Raw genomic sequence first — 20,379 nt, forward strand, 5'->3', positions numbered from 1 at the left:
TGGATGGATTGTAAATGTATGGTCACTGGTTAAAGGGGAACTCTGGATAAGAAAAACTTGTTTTCTATTAAGAGTACATTAAAAATTATATAGATGCGTCTATAAAATGTATTCCTGTATCTGTACGGTTCTGCCACATTGGTAGCTGATAGAAATCCGGGAATTGAAAAAAATGGCCCCTGTGCCAATTCACATTGTCTTCTGCTCCTGATATCCCTCTCTAGGAGACAAATCTTCCATGCCTCTGTCTCACATTGTGTGTGTTTGCTGATGATGCAGACAGGGGGAAGGGCGTGATATCACAGGAGGCTTGCCTGGATAACCCAATCCCCTGACTGATTCACCATCTCTGTCCGGTCAGAAGCAGCTGCTGCACTAATTTTACTGATTGTAATGGGTGGGGGCTGTGATGGTCAGCTGAGGAAAAGCATTGCATTCTGGGAAATGCCAAACCAGGAGGAACAGAAACACAAAACAGAGCAAACCCCCTCCCCCCCCCCCCCCCCCCCCCCAAACAAATGGATTTTTGGTAGTTTCAAAACTAGGATAGACAGGTAAGTAATGCGTTATGCTTTCTTTTTTTTTACCTCTACCTGGAGTTCCCCTTTAATTTATTCTAAGTATTTCTATCCTGGAGGTGGCGCACTGCCTTACCCACATAGTGTTCTTTGTATTCTTTCTCTTGACAATAATCAGAAAATATACACATGGCTGTTGTTCTTTTTAGAATTGTACACGTGTAGATAAAACATTAAGTGTGAGCGTATTACAATATTCTGTGTGACAGCTATTAGACATTATTGTCTATGAGGAATTTTGTCTCTGAGAATTCTTTTACATTGGTAAGAACCTTTATCCTTTATATAAGAGATTGAATTTGAGAAGAGATTTTAATTGTGATGAGTGCACAACTGTGCATTTCAATCTGACATGTGGCAGCAGACAGGCTCCACTGTAAGTCTATGGGGGCTGATTCAGTGGTGAGTCAGGAAGCGAAGCACTCAGCCACATGCTTCTCCCAGCTATACTTAGCAAATACATGAACAGATCATTGATTTCACTGAGAACTATCTATTACTTTGTAGCACTGCAGGGAAATCACAGCTGACTGATGGAAGTGCCAGCAATAATATCCCCTATGATCCCCTTTAAAGGGCAAATACAACCACTACAGTACATTTGTTCGGGGAATCAGTTGTGTTTAAGTGGTACTCCGCCCAAAAAGTTTTTTATATAAATAGCTTTAATAAAGTTATATACTTCGTCATATAAGGTTATTTAAAAATAAAAGTATCTTTTTTTATTTCTATATGTATTTCCGGTGCCTGGCAGCAATAAGGGGCAGCAAGGCCTCTCTGCTGCCACCGGGATTTGTGTGGGGAACTGCAGTTCCCAATCTCCTGCTGTGTTCTAGGAGTGCCACACAGAAAAAAGAGCAGGGTGCTGCCCCCATGTACTGAATAGTCTTATATATTATACACAGGGGTAAGAGGCTGCCCGACACGATTCCAGGGTCTGGCAGCCTCTGCACAGTGAGCGGTGATTGCTATCCCTGCTCCATGTGCTAGAAGTAGAGGAAGCGGTGACAGCAAACACTGCTCTCTCTACCTCTTACCTCTTTGTACTCTATATGAGAATATACAGTACATGAGCCCCCTTACTGCTGCCAGTCACTGAAAAAAACTCATAGAAATAAAAGACTAAACAATTTTTAAAATAAAGTCATATTACAAAGTAATACAACTTTATTAAAGCTATCTATTAGCAAGAAAAAAAAGAAGTTCTATTATATTTAAACAGTCTCCGGAGTACCTCTTTAAAGAACTCAGTTTGATCTTTAGCTAAAAATGTTTGTGTTATCTTTGTTAAAGGAGTACTCCAGGCACCCCCTGTAAAATCTAAACTCCTCACACACTGGGGGATGGTTACTGGCTTCCTCTCTGTCACATTTCTTCCCACTCTGGCTGCTCTAGCTGCCCCTGCACTGTTCTCTGTTGCTGCTGATTACATCTCCAGCTTCCTGTTTGGACCAGTGTCTGTGTGCTGCATATTCCTACAGTCCCCACAATGCCTTGTTCCCCTGGCCTGCGTCTCTAAACCTCCCACCTCCTCCTTCCATCCACAAACAACCCCGCCCTCCATCCCTAGCTCCTCTATTCCCTGCCTCCCTCCATCTATTCCCCTCCCACTGCACAGCTTAGTCCCCTACACAAGCAGTAATGGTAAATACTGACAACCCAGCCCCCTTATTTGGGTGTCCAGTGAATGAAAACTGCAGCCACCATTGTCTACTTTAAATATGGCATGATGCTGAGGGTTGTGGTTGTGCAACCTGGAGTTGCACAGCTTGAAAAATTACTACCAGCATCTTGTCCAAGAGACAATGATGGTGGTAGTAGTTCTGAAGGCTGTGCAACTCCAGCTTACACACATACAACCCCCACCATCATGCCATGCTGACTTTTGATGATGGTGGTTGTGCTTATGAAGCAGAGGAGACCTCGGACACCAGATTCAGCTATAACTCATAGTCCAGCAGCTGACAGCAAGCAGCAACATCTTTCAGGAGCTTGAACTCGGCCAGGATCTTCCAGGGAGCATTGAAACAAACCTTTCAGCTCCAGAAAGATGTTGCTGCTTGCTGTCAGCTGCTGGACTATGAGATATAGCTGAATCTGGTGTCCGAGGTCTCCTCTGCTTCTCAGTTATTCTGGAGGAGAATCCTGTAGCATCAGACACCAGTGATCTCCTAGCAGGCATCTGGCATTGAAAGGGTGCCAAATGCCTCCTATTAGATCTGTGACATCTGATGCTGCAAGCAGCTGCCGATCTCCAGGATGACTGAGATCTTGCAGAGGAGGGAGTCCGACAGATAATATAGTATATATTGTAAAACTGGGCGGGCAGAGGAGGAGTGGGGCGGGCAGAGGAGGAGTGGGGCGGGCAGAGGATGTGTTGAGGGGCGGGTTTCCCTGTGACAGAGAGGAAATACATCACGTCTCAATATGGCACCTGTGGAACAGCACTGAGACGTGATGTGTTTCCTTCTTCCTGAACTACAGAACTTCTTGTGGGACTTTGATTCTTTGAAAAAAGGGTAACATTACAGTTGTCCTAATGAGTGTAAATGGCAATGTTATATAACTTTCCTTTGTAAGTGTAGTGTTAAATTATGTAATTTGCCTGGAGCACCCCTTTAAGCTTGTATAAAGTTGTAATATGCATGGGTTATGATTGTCTGCAATTTCGAGTTTTCACAATTCTCCTTTACCTGGACCGGTGACTGCTGGGGCATAGAAGCTGCTGCCAGACTTTCGAACAAGCGGTGAAAAATTGTGGAATAGGTAGAAAGATCCGGATCTCAGAGCTTGGCGGCAAGTTTCATCATTTTCTTTCAGTTCAAACAGAAAACTGTAAAGGGATATAATGACATTAATGTAAAGTATCACTCGTAGAAACCTAGAAAAAAGTCCTGCTCCAGCTAGTCTGCTCTCATAGACTTTACTTGTTATGTTAATCTAAGGATGGATGTATAAATGTTTATCCCACGTATGCTGACAGTCACTTGGACTTACCAATTGATAGGAAGTTGTTCCAAGCCTCAACTACTCTTTTATACATCTTCTGACATTTCATGAAACTGTTTAGTAAGTTATATCTGTTAAAGTGTCACTGTCGTTATAACTTTCAAAATGTAAATCAGCAGTAGATATAAGGCAATAAGTTTGCAATTTCCATTCATAATTTTTTTTTTTAGTAATCATGTAAACCACAGGACTTCCTTTTTTCCCCAAAAAGACTAAACACAGAAAATCTACTGTTCCCCATGTCATCTGCACTCACAAAGACAAGGAAGCCATGTGACTGATGGACACATTGAGCTGTGACTATCTGTACTGGCTGAATTTGGACCTGGATTTCTGGTAAGTAAGATTTCTGGTAAGTATAGCTTTGTTTTATAGCAATAATAACAAAACAAAATAATAAATGTAAATTGCAAACTTGCTTTATATTACATCCCCTGCTGATTTAGTTTTTGAACATTGTAACTCTTCCATCACTGTAAGACACCTTCCTTGCTGTGCTTTGCTTTCACATATATTCAATTTTTGTATTCTTTGTGCATGTGGAGTTTAATGTCCCTTTTTTAATGTCTTGTTTTTAACATATATGGCTGCATTTCTTTATACTTATATTTGTATATACATTTTCTTTTTACATAATACATCTTAGGAGGCCACTAAAGACCTCTAGGGCACATTCAATCTCCTCTAGTGATACTAGTCACTAACAGAGTGATCTGATCCAGGTATAGCAGAGCTGCCTTTATTCTATTACCAGCATTGACACTACATAGCTCATATTAGGTGTTTGGTAGACTACAAAACACAGAAATGGTTATATATTGCTTCAATCGTCTTGGGGACCCCAGCTATCTCTACAGTCAGGCACCCAACGTCTTCCTGCTAAACTGCAGGAACTTTAAACCCACACTCTACATTCACAATATAATAGGTATAAGGACTAGAATAACACACCTTAGGCTGGATCCATACTGTGTATTTTTCCAAGAAAAACAATACACAGTGAAATGTAGGACAGCAATTTTCAGAGTGTATTTTAACTCTTTTGACAGCAAGTTTTATTGCAGTTTTAAAACTCGAACGAGCCGATCGGCATTCTAGATTTCCATGTGTGTTTTCCAAGATACACTCGGAATTAATTACATGACACTTCTGCTGGGTATCTGAAGTAAGGCATGCGGTGCGGTTAACAAGGTGAACTATAGCAAATATATTATGTAACAGTTTTTACATAACATTACAAACTATTTTTCCAACTATTTGGCCAGACAAAGGCCAAAGTGGATCTTTACTTTTCATGATATATCTTTATAATGTATGTCAATAGGAAACCATTGTTGCAATTGAGAATCTGAAAAACACAGACTTTTTTCACATTTAGATTTTAGCACCTTCTACCACAGGGGCAAATTTACACTAACATCTACATGCTTCTGCGGAACTGCATGCAGGAGGACTGGGGCATTCTCCATCCTATGTAAAAGTAGCCTTAGGCCTCAGCCACATGCCAGTAAAATTTGTATGTAATTGCACATCTGCAATTACAGACAAATTTATATCCAAATGGTTTCTATGTGCCTATTCACACATGTGCAAATTTTCTGTAAAAATATGACCTGTTCTAGTGCAGACCGTAATTGTGGCACAGACACGACAATAGTAGTCTATGGGATCTGTATTTTTTGCAAACATTTTGGACACTACCTTTGCAAAAAATACGGATATGTAATTGTAGCTAGTGTCATAATTTTGACCATTCCAGTACTTTCCACTTTTATGGATCCACAAAAAATACGGATGATGCTATTGATGCAGTACAGACTAATTTGTGCAGACTGCTGACAGAAAATTGCAGACTCAAAATATGGTCCACAAAAATATACTGATGTGCGAATGAGGCCTTAGCGTCTTAGCTCCACTATATTACACATTTATTCCCACACTGTTCTTACAGGTTCAGCTAAGGTAAATCTTTAAAGGATTATTTTTTTAAAAGAAAAGTCATAACTCGTTTTAGTAAAACCAATTACAAAATGGTCAAATCTGCGCTGTAAATTGTTACAAACATCTGTCACAATATTCAGGAGATGGCATGGCAACAAAAACAAGACAATTTTATAAATGTATAGCAGATTATGTTTGGAAATCCTTTAATAAGACACTTCAGATGGGAACACTTGACTTTATTGCATGTACTACAGCCTTCTTTATTGATGTATCTGCAACCCGTTTGGTGCATTTTACTCCAAAACAGTATCTTGTCCATTGTGCAACATATTCAGTAACGCTTTGGGATATAATTCGGAGTTACTCGCTGGTCAGTTAGTAATGTCATCATTTTAACTAAAGAGAAAGTTAACACAAATAATGGATATTGTAATAATACTGGCAAACAGTTAGGGTATGTTCACACTGAGTAAATGTGGCAGAATTCAGCAACGGATATCAATTCTTTGCAAGCAGAGCGGCTGAAGCGAAGGCGCGCAAGCCCTCCCATAGACAAACTATGGGACACTGAAGCAGGCAGGTTTCCGCAGTGGAGAGATCCGCCGCCGAATTCTGCCACATTTACTCAGTGTGAACATACCCTTATGGGCCACAACATGTCAATAAATTGTCTTAGCTTTACTTTCACTACAATGATGCACTTGTAAATCGTAGCCAATATATTCTAACTGAAGCATTTTACTTCAACTTCCTTCTTAGTATTATCCTAGTAAGTATGGCATGCTGCTTCCCGTTCTTCTTGTAAAGGTCCCTCTGACATTTTTCTATAGAGCTTTTCCCTGTTTCTTTATTTAAAGGGGTTATCCAGCGCTACAAAAACATGGCCACTTTTCCCCCTCTCTTGTCTCCAGTTCAGGTGTGGTTTGCAATTAAGCTCCATTTACTTCAATGGAACTGAGTTTAAAACCCCACCCAATCTGGAGACAAGAGAGGGGGAAAAGTTGGCATGTTTTTGTAGCGCTGAAAAAAACGGCATGCGCAACCCCCCAGGGCCGCATGCGAAAACCCCCTGGGCCAGCGTCGATCCTCCCGGAGGTCCCTTAGCACGTAAGTATAAGACGTTATACCTACATCTTGAGGGACCTCTGGGAGGATCGGCGCTGGCCCGGGGTGTTTGCGCATGCAGCCCGGGGGGTTTGCGCATGCAGTTTATCCAGAGCTACAAAAACATGACCATTTTTCCCCCTCTCTTGTCTCCAGTTTGGGTGAGGTTTCAAACTCAGTTCCATTGAAGTAAATGGAGCTTATTTGCAAACCACACCTGAACTGGAGACAAGAGAGGGGGGAAAAGTGGCCATGTTTTTGTAGCGCTGGATAACCCCTTTAAGATTATTTGACTGAATATTATCTATGTCTAAGTGGCATTGCTGTGCATGTTGTATAACATGCCTATAGACTGCCCAGCGAGTGGCTGGTGGAGGGGTAATATAAAAGTTGGCATGGCAATGGAATGGCAATCTAAGCTGTAAAATCAGCAAAAGGGATGATAGCCAGACTCTTCACACGTAGGGGGAGAATTTGCTGGACTGATCATTTGTAGGTAATCTCATTCTACATAACTGGCCAGTCATAAGCCAACAAACATAAAAATGTGTGTTCTTCTGCTGATCAGATCACTTGTTCTGGCATTAAAATCATTATTATATGTTGCCCCGTGTAAATGGGGGACGTGCAGCCAACAATTATGAAATAGCTCGGTCTGTTTGAATCAAGCTGTGTGAAAGTTCTTTAAATGATCAACAAGATCAGTGCTCAGTATCATGTACCCCTCAGCCTGTCTAAGAGTTCTCTAATACTGGTGTTTCATAAGCTATTTATTCAGCTGTCAAAAACACCTGCTATTCTTCTAGTATCTGCTGTCTCCCAGCGTAAAACTCTGGGGTGATCCCTGGTGCTTGCTCCTTTGCACATTCTGAAATATTCATCTTCACATACTATAAACCTATTACATCAGGCATAAAAATAAGTCTCCTACATCTCCTGCCAAAAGCCATGCACTCAACCAAACGCCTCCTGAATTTATTTTCCACTGTTCTTTCCACTTGAAAGCATCTAGCAAGGTTACGCCCTACATGATAAACTATGCTCAAATCCTGCACATGCTGCAATACTGCACCGAGGCTTTAAGTAGTTTTTCTCAATAATATCCTGCTACTGGTAGTCACTGTGGGCTTTCTGATAAGTGTATGTTCACATAGAGGTACTGATAAACATACCACTCCATTTCACATCCACCTACATGCTCTGCAAAAAGCCTAGCAAATCATACTATTATTTGATATATAATATGTCAGTTTTAGTCTGTGACTTGGAAAAGTATTTTCCAGGCCAAAGCTCGGCTGACCATAGTAACGGAAGTGAGGTTGTCATTTACATATTATAATTTTCTGCCACTCCCTTACACTCTGTAATTATGTCCTAAAATACCCAAGAAAGGAAAAGAATTGTCAAAAATAGCTGCCTATGCCCAGATTTCTAAGATTTCTACTCTGTTACATGGCATCACGCTGTCTTGACTGGAGAAAAATCTCTGCTGAAATTCCTGAGACTATTAAATGGTGACTGTGTGTTTGCTTAAGGGGTCAGATTAAAGAAGACCTAAAACTACATGTGCCCTGACAAACATAAAGCATAGTCATCCAGTGTACATAACCTTATTGAAAATCAATTCTGCTTATTTCACATCTAAATACTGAAGTGTACTTGTTACTACTGGAACATCTTCAGATAACTGTGATGTGAATGTACATAAGGAATAGGACTATTTCTGGCCATTATATAAATCTCATTTTTCACCATTTTTCACCCTTTTGCAGGTTCAATGTCAATTTTTCAGGTATCTTTGAACCTGCAGGTAGAGACTAACTGCTATAATGTCTCCTATGATATACACTACACACACAAAAGAGCAGCTCCTGCTCCCCTATATCCCTACAGCAGACTGAGGCATCAGCAGCATTAAAGACATTATTAGGCTATGTTCACACAACGTTAGTTTTATATTATTCACGGCTGTTGTTTCCGTGCTTGCAACACGGCTGTGATTAATACAAAACTTAAATTGTACTGCAGTCAATGGGATCCCGGACGCAGCATATACACACTTATGGGGATATTTACTAAGAAATCTAAAAACACGATTTTGTCAAAGATGTTTTGGCATAATTTCCAATCTAATGTACTTAGTCAAATTTATGTAAATTGTATAATGGCATAGTAAATGTGTCTTAAAAATAATGGTCTATTAATTAGTCTAATAAATTCACCTGGTTCGGAGCAGACGTAGCGATGCGCCAATATATGCGACTTTTTTAAAAATTGCGCAGTTAATAAATTTAGCTAAAAAAGAATTCTGGCGCACTTTCGATCTAATTAACAACATAAAATCTAATTCAAAAGGTTGCATCTGATTTGGATAGTCTTGTCTAAACAAGCTTCATAAATTCATATTAGATTTATTTTGAGCGCGAACTAGATATATTAGACTAAAAACAGGCGCAATTAGTTTGATAAATGTCCCCCATAGTATACACTTCGGCCAGGACCCCTAGAGGCTGCAGCGAAAACTGACAAGTCAGTTCATTGAATAGCGGCTGTACAACCGTGACAGTGCACACAATAGAGAGTGCGGCTCCGGCATGCGGGCACACACTGATGCGCTTGCATCCAACTTCAACAGAATTGAAGATCATCCGGCCAGTACCAGCCGTTCTGTGACACGACCGGGTCACAGAACGGTCGGGGTCTTACATAGTGTGAACCCGACCTTAAACAGTACTAAGCAGCGTAAGTTGTAAAACACTTGAAATAATTACTTGCGCTTTAAGCAGATTCTCCACCTTACTCAGCAACTCCTCCCTCCTCCCCTTTCAATAGACTGCTATGAATAGTATAAAATGTGATACCTAAGTGATCTTATTGGTGACCATTTACAGGGGTTCTCTGATTTCCAAAAAAAAAAAAAAAAAAAAACAATAGCCTGCAAGGGCTGTAGAATAATAAGAAAAAAAAACATTATATTCACCTTCTCGAGTCCAGCATTAGGTTCCATCCTGTGCCTCTGTTTACTTCAGCTGATGATGGATTCTCCCGCTTCTTCTGGTGACATTTCAAACACACTGCTGCCGATCACTGGGCTGCAGAGGGAGAAGTCGGCCAGGAGCACCACTGCAACCTTGTAGCATGTAAGTTTGTGTTGTTTTTTTTCAACTTTGTTTTTATGGTCAGGAAACACTGATAGCTTCTGCTTCCTGATCAGTGTTTTCTGATCGTAAAATGGCAAAAATTTTGTAAAGGGGGCCTACATGTTAGCACAACATTTCCATTTACAAACAGAGGTCTTGAAAAGGGTAAAAAAAAAATTAAATAGTGTCTTAGTTACAGAACTTTTTATTTTACATAAGCTATAGTTACGTATAAACTGGAAAGCCAAGCCTTCGAAAAGAGGAAATCATAACAAAATAGGTGTAATCACAATCCAAGCTGACGTACCGTGCCTGTTTAACATAGGAAGAGCATAGCCTTACAGAGCGGGCTGAATGCCTAACAACAGCACTAAGCATCTTCTACAGCACGAAGACACCTAAACAACAAAAGAAAAATTGAGATTACAATAGAATTAAGATCCAAGAGTATTTTTTAAGCTGATATATACATATTATTTCTATTTATTATGGTCAAATAAATCACCTAATTCCCAAATTTGTATATATGGAAGCGTTATATTTGTTTTTTAGTTATATGGTATCTATTTCTAATATTTGCTAGTGGATACCATGATTGCACCTATTTGTTGTCATGCAACGTTCTCTGACAACTGCAGAGCAAATCTGCCTTACGTTGCTGTGACATGGCAGTGGTGCATGTAATACTAAATAAGCAGCATTCTGTAGTCATAGTAAGATGTGTAAAACCTGTAGAGCAAAATTCCAGGTTGGCTATTCACTGGCTGCACTGGTGACCAGTTTTTCTGAGACATGTCCTTATGTTGTGATGGGACCAAGAAGTGGTGAACAGCAGGGACAGGGTAAACATAGGAATGTCAGAAGTGGAGGATCAGGCAGGTAAGTACAGTTTTTCTGTTTTCTTTTTTAACCCACTTTAAATATAAAATAAATATATATATAAATATAAAAAAAGAAAACTATAAATAAATCAATTCTAAATAAAAAAACAAACCCCATTACGATCAGGACTTTGGACTTTTTAAAGGGAACTCATTACCATGAAAATCCTACCTAATCTATTAACATCACGTTAGAGAGAAGAAAGAAATGAGCAGATATATATCTTTATGGGAAAAGATTTAGTCTAACTTTTGAATGGAGTGAGATGTTTCCATGCTAAGGAGTCCACTCCATTGAGTCCATTTTATTTGGACAGCAACAGTTTTCTTTATGTTGTCCGTCCATGAACACCTCATTCTTGTTCAGTGTTTGGCTATGTTCACACAACGTTTTCTCAGCTCCGTTTAAAATGACGGACGTCATTTTGAGTCTAAAGTAAGGGATGTCATTTAGCTGTCTGGCCTTCCCTTAGTGCAATGACGGCTGATGGGACATTATTCTAGTTTGGGTAACTAATTGGCCTTTGGGTGTGTCTTTAATTGAAAAGTCCATTGAATTTAATAGTAAAAATGGAGGAAAATGGTGACAAAAGAAAAACTGTGTGTGAACAACTGATAGAAAAAACGTCCGCTGTTTGCAAAAGATGTCCAAAAATAATTGTCATGATCATTATTTTGACATCCGTGGTGATAACGTCTGTTATTCAATACACTGTGTGCATTGGACGTCTGTCTTTCACTTTACTTCAATGCATTGCCTTTGCAGTCAGTTAAATCGAGGCAAAAATGGATGTTATTTTAAAGGGGTTATCCAGCGCTACAAAAACATGGCCACTTTCCCCCCTACTGTTGTCTTCAGTTCAGGTGCAGTTTGCAATTAAGCTCCATTTACTTTAATGGAACCGAGTTTCAAAACCCCACCCAAACTGGAGACAACAGTAGGGGGAAAATTGCCATGTTTAGGTAGCGCTGGATAACCCCTTTAAATTGCAAAAGCGCCGCCTTTTCTCTACTGAAGGCTTATAGTCTTCAGTAGGTCATTTGCTGTTGCCTGTGGGTTCCTTTTCACATTTTTAAGGATTACTTATTGTGCTCTTGAAGTGATCTTAACAGGATACCCACTCTTAAGTAAATAGCAACAGTCATGGATTTTCTCTATTTTCTCTTTTTTTAACCATTGATTACTGTATGAAAATGTCTTTAAAATGACAAAGGATGTGCCTTAAATGTCCCCTAGATGTAAGTCTCAGCTCTAGAATCCACGCCTATCTTCGGCTTGAGGACTTCTATTACAGTCAATGTAAGTTTTGAAAATTGTGTAACTTGCTGGCTTCAGCTGTTTTCCGCTTCCTGTGGTTGTTTACAAAACATACTCAATATGAGCCCCTGTGGCTTGATTCATACACAGTATTTTGGGTGTCAAAAGGTGTCCGTTTAGGTCATCAGACCCATGGTGAGGCTTAACATGTAAAGAGGTATGTCAGCTCACCAATAGGCACATGATGAAGGAGGATCTATCCTCCGAAACGTACGCGGGAGCTGTGGCATGTCTGGGCATCCTGAGAGTGTGGATTGTACATCAGCTGTGAGCGGTTTATAGTGCCGGTGCTACAAAGAATAAAGAAACTTTTGTATTCAAGTTCACTATAGTGAGTATTAGAGGAACTGAAGTATAAGAAGATACAAATAATAAATACAGTGCAAGTGGTGAGTAACCACGGTTTACCACACACATAGGGGGAGATTTATCAAACATGGTGTAAAGTGATACTGGCTCAGTTGCCCCTAGCAACTTCCAGCATCCATCAGATTCCACCTTTCATTTTCCAAAGTGTCTGTGAGGAATGAAAGGTGGAATCTGATTGGTTGCTAGGGGCAACTGAGCCAGTTTCACTTTACACCATGTTTGATAAATCTCCCCCATTGTGTATACGTTGGATCCTTTGAGGGACGTAGTGGCGTCCTAACTGTGTGGATACATAGCTGGATACTGAGTACGGACTATTGGTGTGTTGTTGAAGCTCATCAATAGATAAAGTCCACAGCACCATTCACTGAAGCACGATAGACCAAGTCGAGTCGAGTTTCGGTGACTAGACATGACATATGCCATGATTAGGGAGCTATGCTATTTGGACACATCGATGTATCATTTTTAATGGTTTGAATAAAGCTGGAGCTGGAGACATTTTTGCTTACCATGCTGAGGCTGCAGCTTACAGTCATAATACAGACATCAAATTGTATCCACAATATAACCAAGTGAAACCAGCTTCAATGTTGCTGCTTCTCCATAAAATGTAGCGGCACATTGGCACTCCTGGCCACCTGCTGTTCAGGAAGCTAAAACATAACCCCATTGTATATGGCTATTCCGCATTTCTCTACACAGCTGGTAGTCTCGAGCGGTACTGTGTAGGGAAAGAAAATGAAACGTACTGCATGTTCTCTAGTCTCATAATAGAAGTCAACAATCATAACGCTATGGAATATCCTAATGATAGATTATAACAGTCATGTCAAACTGGCCCGTGGTGCCACTATTTTTGCCCCGCCAGGCAATTCAGTTTTAATTACATCTGGTCCACTATGACTACTATATAAGAGACTATAGGAGAAGGCTGGCTACTATATGAGAGACTATGGGGGAGGACTGGCCACTACATGAGACTATTGGGGACGGCTGGCTACTATATAAAGGACTATGGGGGAGGGCTGGCTACTATATAAGAGACTATGGGGAGGGCTGGCTTCTATATAACATAGTATTGGGGAGGGCTGGCTACTATATGAGACTATGAGGGAGGGCTGGCTACTATATGAGACTATGGGAGAGGGCTGGCTACTATATAAGAGACTACGGGGGAGGACTGGCTACTATATGAGACTATTTAGGGAGGGCTGGCTACTATATGAGACTATGAGGGAGGGCTGGCTACTATATAAGAGACTACGGGGGAGGACTGGCTACTATATGAGACTATTGGGAGGGCTGGCTACTATATGATACTATTGTGGAGGGCTGGCTACTATACGGAACACTTGGGGGGGCTGGCTACTATTTGGGCACTATTAAAAGGGCTGGCTAATATGTGGGGCAATTTTTGGGCAATTGGCTATCATATGGGTTGGGGTTTAATCTTGTCATAGCAATTTATCATGTCATGTCATTTATCATAGTGCACGGGGCTGGGAGACGCACACCACTGACAGTGCCAGGAACAAAGCGCGCTGCTCTGACAGTGCCAGCACTGTGGAATTCGCGCTTCAATAATGATCAAGGTTGGCCCGCGACTTTGTCCAATTTTTTTTATTTAGGCCCACTGTGTATTTGAGTTTGACATAGATTATAACAATTTAAAATGGTAACACCTCTGTAATGGTGCTGAGGCACTTTGATTTAAAAGGGTTTTCCCAATTTAGAAATGAATTCTGGCAGCTAATTAAATAACAAAAATAACTAACAAGTGGCTACTGAGTAATAACTAAGGTCCACATTACATTTTAGAACTCCATCACTGATGTACATCTGGTATTCCAATCTATACAGCAGCATGTCTGCAGTGAGACCATGGGGTTGAACAGACAAAACAAAATCTATGGGGGAGATTTATACAACTGGTGTAAAGTAGAATTGTCTTAGTTGCCCCTAGCAACCAATCAGATTCCACTTTTCATTCCTCACAGATTCTTTGAAAAATGAAAGGTGGAATCTCATTGGTTGCCAGGGGCAACTAAGACAATTCTTCTTTACACCAGTTTGATAAATCTCCCCCATAGTGTGTGCTTCACAGCAGTACCTTCTATTTGCATTTGATGTGCTTCATAGCATTACCCTCTATTTGTGGTGCACAAAAGCATGCTCCTTGCTCCATATTCCGCAATTAAATAGACAAAAAATTGTCACAAAAAGACTATGTTATGCCTATGTAACCCCATTGGCTGCTGTCACGCCACAGTATATGATGTAACTTTTCAGAATAGACAGTAAAGGCATAGCTTCCCCAATCCCACTGTATCTCTCGTGATTCTACTTGTCTTTATCCACACTTGAAACTCACTAATATGAATTGTTCATCTGCGATTTTCAATGGTCTGCTTGCCAGCCATGTAGGAATGGTCTACATTTTTCATTTTGCAAATGGAAAGCAGATGTTCTCATCTGGAAATGCCTAATACCGGGACAATCCGTCTCTAACAAGCTAACACCAGCATAATCCTTTTTACCAATCTAGGCACAACGGCGGGTTTTTCCACATACAAAAATACAATCTAGTTCTCATAGTGGAACAAGCAATCCTTTCAGCACTATGTCACAGGAAAAACTACCCCAACCATCCCATTCTTCTTCCTCAATAAAATCCCCATAATATACTTTCTATATTGGACACATTTAATTCAATTATGGATTGGTAACCTGCCCAAATATAAAGTCCTCAAGAAGTACTAGGAGATGACCCATACAAGTTTTTTTGACATCTGTGAAAAGGAAAGTTGTATATCTGATTACAATTTATGTTAAGACTTTGGCCGTACATCTAGCCAGGGAACAATGTGAACCTCTGAAGCAAATATTTAGAAGACTGCTGCTTGTGTACGTGATAGTGATCCATACAACTTCTGCACTCATAGAGAGGGACTGAGAAGTTTTGCATGATTGCCTAATGGTACTTTTACACGGAACGATTTATCGTTCAAATTTGCACGATAACGATCTAATTCGAACGATAATCGTACGTGTAAACGCAGCTAACGATCAAGCGACGAGCGAGAAATCGTTCATTTTGATCTTTCAACATGTTCTCAAATCATCGTTGATCGTTTGAAAAAAATTCGCAGATCGTTCAGTGTAAACAGTCTTTCAACGATTTCACCTATGTGTGAGATAGGCTTAAGCGATCGCAAAACGATTTTTCCGTACGATGTATCGTTCTGTCTAAACGCTGATCGTTCTAAAAAAAACATTGTTCATTCAAAATCGTTAATCGTGCGATCGGGCGAATTATCGCTCCGTGTAAAAGTACCATAAGGGTACGTTTACACAGGCAGATTTATGTGACAGATTTTTGAAGCCAAAGCCAGGAACAGACTATAAACAGAGAACAGTACATAAAGGAAAGACTGAGATTTCTCCTTTTTTCAGATCCAACGCTGGCTCTGGCTTAAATAATCTGTCAGATAAATCACTCTGTGTAAAGGCACCCATAGTAGCTGATAACTATCAGATTCAGGCCTTTTGGTGCATTCACACAGACAGATTTATGTGACGGATTATTGCATATTTGCGTACGTTAAATATGTCAACCATGTTTTTGCATATGTTAAAAAAAAATGGATGTGTTTTGATCTGTTTCAGATTTTTTTTTTTTTAATGGTAGTCAATGGAAAAATTTATCAAAACATAGGCACACAAATGCATCCTCTTTTCATTCGTTATTTCATCTATTTCTTGCATAAAACAGATTTCAAAAACGCAGTATGAACCCAGCCTTAGATCATCGTTCACAAGCTATGATCATGGTGGCAGATGACAGCACAGCCTTCATTTTTAGCACTGGAGGATGAGATCAGGACTTTACCTTATCCCCTGAAGGCTCTATAGCTGATACTGTAAGAATAAGTAAGTATATGCATATATAGATAACGTGTTCCATACAGTAGTGTATTGGAAGGCATAGCAGTTTCACAGGGCTCTCCTTTTGGCATGTATTTGAATCCTTCTGTTTAACAATGTCTAATGTATGGGCAAACATTGTGTGGCCAGAACATAACACAGATGTGGGTCTTCCTGACGGGATCCACAAACAGGATCTGCACTTTTACAGCCGCTGACCACCTGCACAAACAACAGGCGCTCACTGTTATTTATATATAGTCACATAGCAATGTCACAAGAGACCACCATTAACATACAGCTTCAGCCCACTGAACTACATAAACTGAATAACAGTATGACAAGGCTATCCCTGTGCATACTGCTAATTTGTATAAACACTAAAATTGGTCACACAAAGTTTTTGTTACAAAAAAAAAACAAACAAAAAAAAAAAAACAATGAACACCATTGGGCAACGTATGTTTTTTTTTTCCTGGTAAGACTCATGTTAGATGGGAATGAATTGTCAAATATAAAACACTATATGCTTTTTGTTTCTAATGTTTCAAGTCACAGTTTTAAAGAGAACCAATCATGGCCGAAATTTAACATTTTTTTTTTTGCTAATTAGGTGTAAATTAATATTTTATTAATATTTGTAATTGGAATTATTTACTTTTATGCCCGTGATTTTACAATATACACATTCTCTTTTCCTGTCTCGCGCCGGCTCTTTTCAAAAGAGCCGGCGCGAGACAGGAAGCTCCCGGCATGCCGAGCGGCGGGAAGGGCTCCCATGAGCCTTTGCCGCCGCTCTGTAAATACACAGTGATCCCGCACTATACAGCGCGAGATCACTGTGTATGTCTATTCTAACTAGGCCTATTAGTATGTCCCTAAAGGTACAGACTGCCTATGCAGTCTGCATCTTATGCGTTTACCTAATCCTGTATAGCGGAGCAGTAAGGGCGGGGGCGGCCATCTTGATGACGTCACTGGTGCGTTCCAGCGCTGGAACACAAGGGACGTAATCAAGATGGCGTCCGGCTTAGCTGCACCGCTACAGAGGAGTGGGTAAAGTATAAGATACAGACTGCACAGGCAGTCTGTATCTTCAGAAATAAACTACATGAAGATACAGACTGCCTTTGCAGTCTGTATCTTATACTTTACCCAGTCCTCTGTAGCGGTGCAGTAAAGCCGGGCGCCATCTTGATTACGTCCCTTGCGTTCCAGCGCTGAAACGCACCACTGTGATGTCATCAAGATGGCCGCCCCCATCCTTACTGCTCCGCTTTACAGGATTAGGTAAAAGCATAAGATATAGACTGCACAGGCAGTCTGTATCTTCAGGAATAGATTTAGGGAGAGAGAATCTTTTATTATAGGGACAGTTAATTTTAGGTGATTGGTTCTCTTTAAGTTTCAAGTAAAATAGACGGAATTCTGCCTGCCTCAGTGTGTCATAGCATCTCTATGGGAGAGCGCGCACTCCTCTGCTGCCGCGGCTCTCCACTCAAAGAAGTGACATGTCACTTCTTTGAGCGGAGAGTGGAGGAGCGCGCGCTCTCCCATAGAGATGCTATGACACACTGAGGCAGGCAGAATTCCGCAGCAGAGAGTTCTGCCATGAAATTTCGCCTATTTACTCAGTGTGAACATACCCTTAATATATGAAGATCAAGGCAGGCAGAAAGACAGAGCAGCACTGGCCCTGCAGGGCTCTGTACAGTACATAGCTATGGTAAATATACAGTAACTTCAGACAAACCAAAATCCAATGCACTGGTTGCCCACTATTTTAGTCTGGCCAAATCACATCTGCTTTTAAAGTTCTCTGGTTGTGCAGTATGACAGTCTCTGGTCTTGTAAGGCTGTTTCCATTTTCCTGAGCAACCCAAACACTTTTAAAAGGGGAAACCAATTTGGTCAGACTAAACAAATCAAGAGCCAATCTCTTAGACCTGGATTTAGCCACGGTTTCCATAGATTTGCTCACCTTTGGTCATGGGCTGAAACCCAGTACAGCAGTTATTGGCTGGATCATTCGGTTCCCCAGGAGCAGGCCCATCCCCTGTCTCCCATACAGTCCTGCCTATCCCTGTTACTCTTATTCATTCTCCAGCTGATATAACAGAATGGATATCACAATGTGATAACACTTCTTATGCAGAAACTTTATAAGATATATCCAGGTCAGTACCCAACCCTTTAAATATTGTTATATCTGTGGACATTTGGGGGGAGATTTCACAAACATGGTGTAAAGTGAAACTGGCTCAGTTGCCCCTAGCAACCAATCAGATTCCACTTTTCATTACTCACAGACTCTTTGGAAAATGAAAGGAGGAATCTGATTGGTTGCTAGGGGCAACTGAGTCACTTCACACCATGTTTGATAAATCTCCCCCTTGCTGTCTGTAAATAATCCAGTCAAGATATGACACTAATCCCTACATTAGTCCATGCTGTAGCTGCTGTACACTTGGTTCAGAATAAGGGCCCTATTCCACAGGACGATTATCATTTGGATAATCGTTAAATTGTTCGGAGCGAAGCGATAATCGTTCGGTTGAATAGCAGTTAACAATTAAACGACGAACGATTAATTATCCTGGACCTGAACCTATTATCGTTGCTCGTTCGCAAATCTTTCGCATGGAATAAGACGTTGTTCAGTTGCTCGCAGTAGCGACGAACGCAATAGCAACGACAAGACGACCGCAAGAACGATCATAAGTAACGATCATCATTCCATGTAAATGGGTGAACGATTTCAGGTCATTCACAATAGCGGTCGTTTGAGATCGTTTATCGTTAACGATTATGCGAGCGATAATCGTCCCATGGAATAGGGCCCTAAGAATAAATGGCCATCTAACAGCCTTGCCTTTACAGGTCTTATGGTACACTGGGCCTGTAAACCACCCATCTTTTCTGTAACAGACTTCAACAATCAACTGGCACAGCAGAACAGCCTTCTGTCGGACAACAGCACCCAATGATGCTTATTGGAGACTATAAGGGAGGGCCCATTGTGCTTAATGGTCTCATGTAACCATCTAGTGACTATGTTTGGCCCATTTTCCATCCGTACACAGTAATTTCATAGCAGACTGCGCTTCTCGGTCCCACAAGACTAGCGTATACATTAAGAAGACAAACCAAACACAATCCCACCAATGAAGTGAATAGGTCCCTCCGCAGTGCTGTGTGGAATACGTCCAGAACCTTGTCTGACAGGCATACACCATAACTGTATGGGGGAAGTATAGGGTGCTAGTTGCTGCAGTAATTTCACCTTTTATGCAGCATTAAAATAAATTTGGAGAGTATGAACAACTTTCAGCCTCTAAAATGACATATAGAGCAACATTACAGCTCCCTCTCAGCCTGCTGTCTGTATATCTACAGTACTGCTGGGCTTAATAAGAATGAAGCTGGAGTAACACAAAACCTCGATAGAACTATTACATCAGAACAAGAGGAATCACGGACGATTCCGAAGCTCCGGGACCCGTCACTTACTTTCACTTTTGAAGATCAATGTTCAGCACCAAGCGACGCTCGGACAGGCGGGAACTATGGGAGATGTAGTCACGGTGCGCTCACCATGAACATGAAACAAAGCGGGAAGTTATTGATGTAAACTACATTTCCCACAAACCTATTCGGTACTCGCTCCCTCCCGGCCAGAGTACAGCGTCAGCAGTTTTATCGAAGGGGAATTATGGGAAATATAGTTCCTGTGTAATAAGTGACTAGAAACCAGCGGCGCCCTGACACCCAGCACTGCAGCTGTGTATACTGACAGCCGTGTATGTCTGTAGTAGAGCTTTATTATAATGCCGCTCACCCCCTTTATATTACTGCAGTCTCCCCACACCGTCAGCAGACACTGGCTGTTATATGGAGGCTGCTGTCAGACACAGCTGCCACAAGGCAGGACGCAGTCTGTGAAGTCCACCTGTGGGATTTGCTAAGGCTCCATAGGGTTACATGCTGTCCAGCACAGTCCCCATTGTAGATGCTTCCCGCTGAGCCTGAGTGTATAAGGGGGTTATCAGGCACTTGTCCTGACCTCCATTTTATGTAGTGTGATCCATAATATCCAATATGTAATACAT

General features: G+C 41.0%; 1 protein-coding gene across 3 annotated transcripts in view; it reads right to left on the reverse strand.

Moving 5' to 3' along the window:
- NUDT13 (nudix hydrolase 13) overlaps positions 1-19,869 on the reverse strand; it is a 32,323-nt gene extending 12,454 nt beyond the window's left edge. For 2 of the 3 annotated variants that reach the window (XM_069980518.1, XM_069980516.1), the window contains exons 1-3: positions 19,781-19,869; positions 10,083-10,173; positions 3,272-3,411 (exon numbers count right to left, since the gene is read on the reverse strand). In XM_069980518.1, coding sequence (XP_069836619.1) covers positions 3,272-3,411; positions 10,083-10,153 — 211 coding nt within the window. In that variant the 5' untranslated portion in view covers positions 10,154-10,173; positions 19,781-19,869. Of the gene's footprint in view, positions 1-3,271; positions 3,412-10,082; positions 10,174-18,251; positions 18,505-19,780 lie in introns of those variants that run through there. The other variant, XM_069980517.1, reaches the window with a different exon arrangement.
- Between the last annotated feature and the right edge of the window lie 510 nt (positions 19,870-20,379).

This window comes from Dendropsophus ebraccatus, chromosome 8 (assembly GCF_027789765.1).
Source record: "Dendropsophus ebraccatus isolate aDenEbr1 chromosome 8, aDenEbr1.pat, whole genome shotgun sequence".
In the NCBI taxonomy this organism is placed as follows: Eukaryota; Metazoa; Chordata; class Amphibia; order Anura; family Hylidae; genus Dendropsophus; species Dendropsophus ebraccatus.